Raw genomic sequence first — 9,930 nt, forward strand, 5'->3', positions numbered from 1 at the left:
GGCTAAGGCAGGAAGATTGCCATGAGTTCAAGGTCAGCCTGGGCTTCATGGTGAGTTCAAGTCCATCCTGAAATACACAATAAGACCTCGTCTTTAAAAAAAAAAAAAAAGCCAATCTGTCCCTTTTTTTTTTTTTTTTTTTTTTTTTTTGAGACAGGGTGTCCCTGTGAAATCCAAGCTGGTCTCAAACTGTGGACCCTCCTGCCTCAGCCTGAGCCGTGGTAAGACTATAGAGTCCAACCACCAGACCTGACAGTTGGACCTCTTGAATCCATATCTGTCACCTAAATTTTAAAATTTCTCTGCCATTATCTCTTCAAATACCAGTTTTAATTATTTTTGGATTCCAAATAAAAATGTCACACTTTCTCCCAGTGCTCTGTTTCCCTCACCCTCCCTTTTCGTCCCTTTTCACCCATGTTCTGGTCCAGGTGGTTTCTTCCACCCTTACTTCCAGTTCACTACCGGCTCCTCAGTCCAGTCTAATCCGTTGTTAAACATACCGATTGGGCCTTAACTTTTGTTTTTAAGTATCTGGGGACTAGATTTTCTGTGTATGCCTGGTTTATCCTTCTCCCGGCCCCCTTTTTTGTTTTTTGGTTTGTTGTTGTTGTTGGTGGTGGTGGTGGTGGTGGTGGCTTGTTTTTTTTTTTTGAGACAGGGGCTAGCTGTGCAGTTCAGGCTGGCCTTGGTGTTGCAAGGATCCACCTCCCTCAGCCTGGGATTATAGATAGCAGTGTGCAGCACCCCACCTGTGGAGAACCTAATCCAAACCAGGAAGGTGGTCTGTTGGGGTTCCTACCTTGGGGGACACTGGACTTCAATTTTTGTCTCACTAACCCAACTATTTCTGCCACAACTTGTGCATCAGCAAATGACCTCAGGGTAAACTCCCCCCTGTGTTTCCTGTCCTTGACTGTTCCCAGGTGAATTCTTCACTACCTGATCAGCTCTTCGACTTCTTAAAAATTTTTAAATTTTTATTTATTTATTTATTTATTTATTTATTTATTTATTTATTTATTTTTAGCTTACTTGGGGCTAGAAATCAAGGCTTTGGGGCCAGGGATATAGCTCAGTGGCACAGCACCTGCCTGACAGCAAGCATGAGGTCGTGAGTTCGACACCCAGCACCAAAAAATTAAAAAATAAATAAACAAATTGGGGCTTTGCACACGATAGGCAAGTGCTCTAGCACTGAGCTACATCCCTACCCCTGCCATCACACCCAGCTCCGTTGTGTGTTAACACATTTTCCTTATCCATTCTGCTATTGATGGACACATAGGCTGCTTCCAGAATTTAGCTATAACTATTCACACTGCTATAAGCATGGGTATGCAGGTATCGCTGTAATGTGATACTGTGACATCGTTAACACTTTCAGAGGAAGATACCTGGAAGGGAACTGTCTCAGTGAAATGGAATGTCTAGTTTAAACTTTTTGAAAAATCTCCAGAACTGATTTACGTAGCAATAGTATTAGTTTACATTCCCATCAGCAATGTAGAAGAGTTCCTTCCCCCCACCAAAGCCTCACCAGAATTTTTTATTATTTGATTTCTTGATGACAGCCATTCTTTCTGGAGTAAGATGGAATCTCAGTGTTATTTTTAATTTACGTTTTTCTAATGACCAGCAATATTAAGCATTTCTTCATGTATTCATTGGCCATTTGTATTCTTCTGCCGTGAAGTGTCTATTCATTTCACTTGTCTATGTTTTGATCGGGCCTTTTACTTTGGGGATTTAATTTTTTCTGTTCTCTCTCTCTTTTTTTTTTTTTGGTTTTGGTTTTTGTCTCTTTGAGACAGGGTCTCACTGTGCAGTTCAGGTTAGCCTTGAACTCACTTTGTAGCCCAGGCTGGTCTCGAACTCACAATGATCCTCCTGCCTCAGCCTCCCGAGTGCTGGGATTACATGAGTGCACCACCATGCCCAGCTTTTTTTCAGTTCTTTATATATTTTCAATATTAGTGTCCTGTCTGAGGAATAGCAGCCAAATTCTTCTCCCATTCCATGCATTGTCTCTTCACTCGGCTGTTTTTTTTTGCTGTGCAGGTTTTTAATTTGATTATTCCATTCATTGCTTTTTATTCAGAAAGTCTTTGCCTATAACTTCAAGAGTTTCACCTGTTTTACCTGGTGCGGTGACACATGCCTGTAATCCCACCATCTGGAGGCTGAGGCAGGAAGACTGCCTCAAGTTCAAGGCTAACTATGTGCCACTGTGTAGTGCAGCCTGACCTCAAACTCACTACAGAGCCCAGTCTGGCCTCCAACTAGTGGCAATCCTCCTGCCTCAGGCTCCCAAGTGCTGGGATTACAGGCATGTGCCACCACACCTGGCTTTGAAATAAAATTTTAGAAAGGCCTGAGGATATGGGTCAGGCCTCCCTAGGTTCAATCTCCAGTACAGTAAGTAAATAAATAATTTTTTTTCAATCTGGGCTGAGGATATGGCTCACCGGTAGTTACACATACACAAAGCCCTGGATTCCATCCCTAGCACTGAGAAAAGAGAAATCCATTATTTTTAGTGGTCTGTGGCTCAAGAGTTAATCTATTCTTGAGAGGAGCTCAATTGCTAAACTTTATTTTTAGTCCAATCATTTCTTCTGTCCAATCAGCTCTACTAATCTAGAAACCTATCAGACACCTCTACTGGAGTATCTATAATTCCTTCTATTTATTTATTTATTTTGGTACAAGGAATTGAACTCAGGACCTTGCGCTTGCCAGGCAGGCATTTATGCCACTGAGCTATATCTCTGGCCCTCTAAAAGCACCTCAAACTCAATCAATTAAAATTATCATTCTCGACCCAGGCATTGTGGCACATGCCTGTAATCTCAGCACTTGGGAGGCTGAGGCAGGAGGATTATTGCAAGTTCGAGACCAGCCTGGGCTACAAAGTGAGCTCAAAGCCAGCCTGAACTGCATAGCAAGACCCTATCTCAAAAAGAGCCCCCCCCCAAAAAAAAATTTATGTATCATCTGCAGAATCTTTATTTTTTTTCTGTTCTGGGGATTGAACCCAGGGCTTTCACACTGAGTTATATTTCCAGCCCCTTTGTATTTTTACTTTGAGATAGGGTCTCACTAAGTCACTAAGTTGCCTAGGCTGGCCTCAAACTTGTGATCCTCCTGCTTCAGCCTTCCAGAGCCTTGAGATTACAAGTATGGGCCACTATCCCCGGCCCATGTATTGATTTTAAGTACAGATAATTAAATAAAATATTATAGAGAGAACACAAGCCAAACAAAACATGTCTGCCATCTAAAACTGGCCCCTGGGCTACAAGCCCTAGATAATAAAAATAGTCAAAGGTCTACTAAAATTCCATATATAGGATTTTATTTCAATATTCTGAGCGCTGCCCCCACCACCCAAAATATCTTTCTCATCCTTCTACTTTTGCTTTTCTTTTTGGTTTTTTTCTTCCACTGTTGTTGAATTCTCTTTGGAGATTCCTGGTTTCAATCCAGGCAGAATTAGTATCCCCTTACCTGGGACCCTCAACAATCTATCCACGTCTCCCCAACGGCGCTTACAGCATACTGCATTATGGCTATTTGTCCTCGTAAGCAGGGACTGTATCCATTCGTCTTTATGCCCTCGGAATCCAGCGGGTGCAAGCTTGTCTCGCGGTATCTGCTTATCAATTTTCGGATCTTACGACCCGCTTAGGCGCAAAAGGTTGGAGAGCTTCGCAGAGCAACGCGGTCAATGACACCCGCTGACCCTTAGAGGGCAGACCGACTCTACAGCGCTGAGGACCAGGGTCTCAGCCATCAGGGGCTTGGAACCCTCTCCCCAGTGTGCACGTCCAGGGGTCATTTCCCGCGCCATCTCCCACGGCCACCACAGAGCCCACGCACACATTCTGGGAGCGGCCGTGAGGTTACACCTGCACGCGCGCACGGACCGACGGCCACCCACTCGCTGCCCCCACGCTCCCACAATCGTGCGGGGCCTAAGGAGTTAACCCCACCTCCCACCTGGTCCCTTTGCTCCGCGAATCCTCACGGTCTGGAGAAAGAGGGAGGGAGATCACCGATGGGCTGGGTGACCCGGACTCTGGTTCGTTTGCCTTCGGCTCCAACGCCTTTCCCAGGGCCCCGCCACCCTCCGCCCCACCCCGGACACGCGCGTCCACGCACTCGCACCTCTCCCAGCCGAGATCCCAAACCAGCGCCTCTCGCTGTCCCCCGAGGGAGGCAGGTAGGCGAGGAGGGCCGGGCGGAGCGTCACGGCCCGGCCTCCTCCCGCTTCGGCGAGGGCGCCCCGCGCGGGGAGCTGCCCCAGAGCGGAACCGTCGGGCTGCCGAGCCGCGCGGAGGGACCACCCGTGAGCGCGCGGCTGGGCGGCGGGCAAGGAGTTAAAGACCCGGCACTGGGAGGGGAAGCGGCCGGGAGGGAGGTTTCGCAGCCTGGCTCTGGTCCCCGCAGGGCCCCCCCTCGGACAGCCGGGGACTTGAGCCGGCCGGCCGCCCCTGCGCGCGCCCACGAACACGCGCTCGCTTCGCTCTCTCCGCTCGCTCGCCCCGGGGTCCCCGCCGAACCCCGCCGCACCCCCACCTGCCCGGTGCGCCCATCGCGGCGCGCCAGCCTCCCGCGCTCCGCCCCACGCACTCCGCTCCTGCGCAGGTCGCGCCGCCGAGCCGGACACCCGCGACCATGGAGGGCGCGCCGGCCCGCTGAGCCATGCCCCGGCCCCCGCGCCCCGCCGGCGCCCGAGCGCCCCAAGCCCTGCTGCTACTCCTGCCGCTACTCCTGCCGCCTCTGCTGCTGCTCCAGGGCGCCGAGGCAGGCAACCTGACGGTCGCCGTGGTGTTGCCGCTGGCCAACACCTCGTACCCGTGGTCGTGGGCGCGCGTGGGGCCAGCCGTGGCCCTGGCGCTCGCCAGCGTGGAGGCGCGGCGCGACCTGCTGCCGGGCTGGACGGTGCGCACGGCGCTGGGCAGCAGCGAGAACGCACAGGGCGCCTGCTCCGACACCGCCGCGCCCCTGGCCGCCGTGGACCTCAAGTGGGAGCACGCCCCGGCGCTGTTCCTGGGCCCCGGCTGCGTGTACGCGGCTGCCCCCGTGGGTCGCTTCACCGCGCACTGGCGCGTGCCGCTGCTGACCGCGGGCGCCCCGGCGCTGGGCTTCGGCGTCAAGGACGAGTACGCGCTGACCACGCGCACCGGGCCCAGCCACGCCAAGCTCGGCGACTTCGTGGCGGCGCTGCACCGACGGCTGGGCTGGGAGCGCCGGGCCCTCATGGCCTATGCCTACCGGCCCGACGACGACCAGCCCTGCTTCTTCGTGGTGGAGGGGCTGTACATGCGCATCCGCGACCTCCTCAACATCACGGTGGACCACGTGGAGTTCGCCGAGGGCGACCACAACCACTACGCCAGGCTGCTGCGGACCGTGCAGCGCAAAGCTCGAGGTGAGAGGCAGGCGCCTGCTGTCCCCCGCGCCTTGCCTGCGCGCGGGCTTTCCTCTGCCTGCTCGACTGGGCGGGTCTGCGCCATTCCTGTCTCGACCTCCCGGTCTCCCCGGCCCTTCCAACCCCAGAGCTTCCATTTCTCTCCCCTCCCTCGCCACTCCTCTGCTGGCATCCTACTTCCCCGACTCCCAGCCGTCCAGAGTTAACCAGACAGAAAGTGCCTGCGCGCTTCTGGCACCTAGTTTGTGCTTCGCTGTGTTCTCGTTCCCTTTTCTCCCGGGTTTCTCATCCCTTCCGCCTTCTGCGCTCGCAGCCTTTCCTCCCTTTGCTCCCACACCCTTCTCCCCTTCCCTCTCCAGCTGGCCCTTTCCTCCCTCCGCGTCCCCGACCCCACCGGCGCCACATTCCACTCCCTCTCCCCAGCTGTGCGTCTTCCCCTTCCACACCTCCTCCTCCTGCCCACCTTTCTCGTGTCAACCGAGGCCGAGCCGCTTAACCACCAGCAGTTCCGACCTTCTATCCCGCGGCGCGGCGTCCCCATCCTGCGCTCTGACTCTCCCTCTCCTCCAGTCGTCTACATCTGCAGCTCCCCGGATGCCTTCAGGACCCTAATGCTTCTGGCCCTGGACACGGGCCTCAGGGGGGAAGACTACGTTTTCTTCCACCTGGACGTCTTTGGGCACAGCCTGCGAGGGGCGCAGGCCCCTGATCCCAGGCCCTGGGAGAGAGGGGATGGGCGGGATATCAGTGCCCGCCGGGCCTTTCAGGTGAGTGCCCGGCTTGGAGCCCGGGTTGTGAGACTCAGTTGGGGGGAAAATTTTCTCTGTGCACTGTGCCCCGAGTGTCTGAAAGGATTCCAGAAAAAAGGTTCCTTTATTTTATTTTATTTTATATTTTTTTGGTACTGGAGATTGAACCCAGAGCTTTCATACTGAGCTACATCCCCAAAACACCACCCCCTTTTTTTAAAGGAGAGGTTTAATTTGGCTCATACCCATCCCTTGCTTGCTTATTTAATTTGTTTTTGTTTTGTTTTTGTCTTTTTGAGACAGGGTCTTGCTGTGCAGTTCAGGCTGGCCTTGAGCTCACTTTGTAGCCCAGGTGACCTCAAACTCGAAACAATCCTCCTGCCTCAGCCTCCTGAGTGCTGGGATTACGGGCGTGCGCCACCCAGCTTTATTTGGCGTTTTTTTTTTTTAAAAAGACAGGGTCTCACCATGTAGTTCAGGCCGGTCTTGAACTCACTATGTAGCTCACACTGGCCTCAAACTTGCCAGACCCTTCCTGCCTCAGCCTCCTGAGTGCTGGGCCTACCCGTGAATACCACCATGAATGGCTTTTTTTTTTTTTTTTTTTTTTTTTGAGACAGGGTCTCACTAAGTTGCTGAATTTCCCAGACTGGGCTTGAGTTTGAGATCCTCCTGCTTCAGCCTCCCAGAGTACAAAAACATGCCTGGCTGTAAAGAGGCTCTTGATGTTCATAGGGAGTTAAGCAGTGAAGCGGGGGAGGGTTCAGAGCCAGGAGGCTAAAAAATGAGGCATAGGCTTGAAGTGGGAGGACATTAAATCTCAGACTGGACAGGACTTGAACCCCTTGCTTGAGAGCAGGCACCCCTCATGCTGAACATGGGGTCCAGTTGGACCTTGACTTAGGGGAAAGGCAGGCCCTGGAGGTGGGTCCCCAGGGTACTGGAGCATTGGAGTCAGCTCTTCACCGATCCCTTCTTCAGGCTGTCAAGATCATTACGTATAAAGAACCGGATAACCCTGAGTATTTCGCATTCCTAAAGCAGTTGAAACGCTTGGCCTATGAGCAGTTCAACTTCACCATGGAGGACGGCCTGGTAGGAGGGGGCCCTGGGACCCTTCGGTGTAGCCCTCTGCTGGTCTCCAGCCCGTCCTCTCAGCTATTTGGGGTCTCCCTTTCCCATTGCTCCTGTAGCTGTCCCGATGATTGAGGGGACAGTGGCAGGTTCAGCCAGTGACCCTGGGATGATGGGTCCCGCCTGATCTGCCTGGCAGGCTGGTGGAGACCAGCGGTAATGCAGCCCCCGCTCTCTGGTGTGGGTGTCAGCTTCTGTGCCTTCCCCCCGCCGTGTCCTCCCTGAGGTGACCCCACTCAGGGCCCTTCCTTCATGCCCTCCCTGAGCTCCACTTGCCCCCACAGGAGAACATCATCCCAGCATCCTTCCACGATGGCCTTCTGCTCTATGTCCAGGCGGTGACAGAGACTCTGGCACATGGGGGAACTGTCACCAATGGAGAAGACATCACTCAGAGGATGTGGAACCGAAGCTTCCCAGGTCAGGGCCTGAAGGCAGCGGGCTCTCATGGGGGCAATGAATCCTGGGTGCCCCAGCAGGAGGCTGTCAGCCATGTGGTAGCCCTTCACCCACACTGCTGTCTTCCCACCTTCTCCGAGGGACCTCCACAGCATCCTCCAGCCCTGCTCCCGTCCCCAAATTCCATCAGATCATCCTGCGCCCTAACCGCGGTGTTTCCTGCGGCCTTTCACTGCCGTTCTGCACATGCATGTGTTTGCAGACCAGGGACAGAGCGATGAAGTGGGCCTCCCTGAACTTCCACTCTCTCAGAACACAGCCTCTGTCCTCCGTGCCCACAGGTGTGACAGGATACCTGAAAATAGACAGCAATGGAGACCGGGAGACTGACTACGCCCTCTGGAATATGGATCCTGACACTGGGGCCTTCAGGGTGCGTTCATGCACGCAGGAGATAGTGCCAGCTCAGATTATCTCCCCTCCCTAGGATCCCTCGCAGCCCTGCCAAGGCATGCGCCGGTTCTGTGGCCACCCTACCATGCCAGTGTACCCACAAGAGCCCTGCATGCAATAGACCCAGTCTGGGAGCACAACCAGAATGATAGGCATCACCCTTGGGGAACCGAGTCTGAGGAGGGGTAGGGTAGGCAGGCCCCCTCCCAGCAGAATCAGGGCAACTCAGGGCCAGGGGACTGTGTCTGCTCAGCTCTGCGCATGCAGTGGGGACAGGAAGGGACTGAGGCCAAAGGCAGCATGCGTCAGCTCCTCCAGTGAAGGCCTCCCAGGCAGCATTCACGGCGCAGGCTGTAGAAAGTGACTGAGACCCGTGGGCGTGGGTGTGAGGCCTGCGTGCAGTCACAGGAGCGGACAATACCTGGCCACCCAGACACAGGCGCTGGCAGCAAAGATGAGGTGGGAGGCAGCACCACCCCCGCAGCCGGGCCCCGCCCACCCCCACTCCCGCTCTCCCATAGGTTGCGCTGAACTACAACGGGACTTCTCAGAAGCTGGTGGCCGAGTCAGGGCGTGAATTATACTGGCCCCTGGGGTACCCTCCTCCTGATGTCCCTAAATGTGGCTTTGACAATGAGGACCCAGCCTGCAGCCAAGGTGATTTCCCAACCCAAGATGCTGCGCCTCCCCAAGGGGGAGTTCAGGGGGAGATCTGTTCCCTCTTGAGGCTTTTGTGGAGACCACGCCTCCCCCTATTTTTTCTGCCCTTCATCTGTCAATCTGTCATCTCAGTTTACTGATTGACTATTAGACCTTCTCTCTCCTGCTCACTCATGTCCTCCTTGCTGCAACTTGGACTCTCCTGCAGGCTACTTTTCCACCCTGGAGGTGCTAGCAGTGGTGGGAAGCCTCTCGATGCTCAGCATTCTGATTATCTCCTTCTTTGTGTACAGGTGAGCTGTGGCACAGGAGACAGGCTGGGGCCACTTGGAGGTTGCAGGGACCCGGCAGGAGGAGGGGAAAAGCCTTAGGGTACAGAGAGGGAACAGGAAGAGGGTGTGGGATGAGAGGAGAGGGGATGAGAATGGGCATGGCCTGGGATGTTGGGGAGATGCTAGAAGGAGCGGAGAAGTTGGGGGTGATAGCAGAGTAGAGTGGCTTCTGGTCCAGCCCTGGTTTTCCCTGTGCTCCTGCAGGCCAGGTGGGAGGCAGTAGTTCAGACCTTAGGCCTGCCAGGCAGGAGGGTGCAGCCTGTAGTCCCAGCACTCTGCGAGGCTGAGGTAGAAAGATTGCAAATTCAAGCCCAACCTGGGAAATTTAGGCATTTAGACTCTGTCTCAAAAAATTTTTTATTTTGAGGGTCTCACTATGCAGTTCAGGCTGGCCTCACTATGTAGCCTAGCCTGGCCTCGAACTCTCAGTGATCCTCCTGGCCTTAGTTTCCCAAGTGCTGGGATTACAAGCATGCACCACCACGCCTGTCCCACGCAGTGTGTCATTTTATCCCTATAATAGGAATGAAACAGAGCTGAGCATAATGGTGCATAAAGGCAAGAGGGTCACAAGTTTGAGACCAACCTGGGCAGTTTAGTGAGACCTCATGTCAAGATAAAAAGGCTGGCGCTGTAGCTCAGTGGTAGAGCATCCCTGGGCTCAATCTCTGAGTACTTCAAAAGGGAGGAAAGGGGAAGGGAAGGGAGAGGAGGGGAGGGGAGAGAAGGGAAGGGAAGGGAAGGGAAGGGAAGGGAAGGGAAGGGA

The 9,930-nt window shown here is 54.2% G+C and overlaps 1 protein-coding gene across 2 annotated transcripts in view; it reads left to right on the forward strand.

The window, feature by feature from the left end:
* Window positions 1–4,137: 4,137 nt before the first annotated feature.
* Window positions 4,138–9,930, forward strand: part of Npr1 (natriuretic peptide receptor 1) — a 15,269-nt gene continuing 9,476 nt past the window's right edge. Inside the window, exons 1-8 of one of the 2 annotated variants that reach the window (XM_005411439.1) lie at window positions 4,138–4,225; window positions 4,651–5,437; window positions 6,008–6,204; window positions 7,168–7,281; window positions 7,605–7,740; window positions 8,061–8,152; window positions 8,694–8,829; window positions 9,041–9,125. In XM_005411439.1, the coding sequence (XP_005411496.1) occupies window positions 4,708–5,437; window positions 6,008–6,204; window positions 7,168–7,281; window positions 7,605–7,740; window positions 8,061–8,152; window positions 8,694–8,829; window positions 9,041–9,125 (1,490 nt within the window). In that variant the 5' untranslated portion in view covers window positions 4,138–4,225; window positions 4,651–4,707. Of the gene's footprint in view, window positions 4,226–4,452; window positions 5,438–6,007; window positions 6,205–7,167; window positions 7,282–7,604; window positions 7,741–8,060; window positions 8,153–8,693; window positions 8,830–9,040; window positions 9,126–9,930 lie in introns of those variants that run through there. The other variant, XM_013508350.1, reaches the window with a different exon arrangement.

Source organism: Chinchilla lanigera, unplaced genomic scaffold (assembly GCF_000276665.1).
Source record: "Chinchilla lanigera isolate Chin_1 unplaced genomic scaffold, ChiLan1.0 scaffold00144, whole genome shotgun sequence".
Lineage (NCBI taxonomy): Eukaryota > Metazoa > Chordata > Mammalia > Rodentia > Chinchillidae > Chinchilla > Chinchilla lanigera.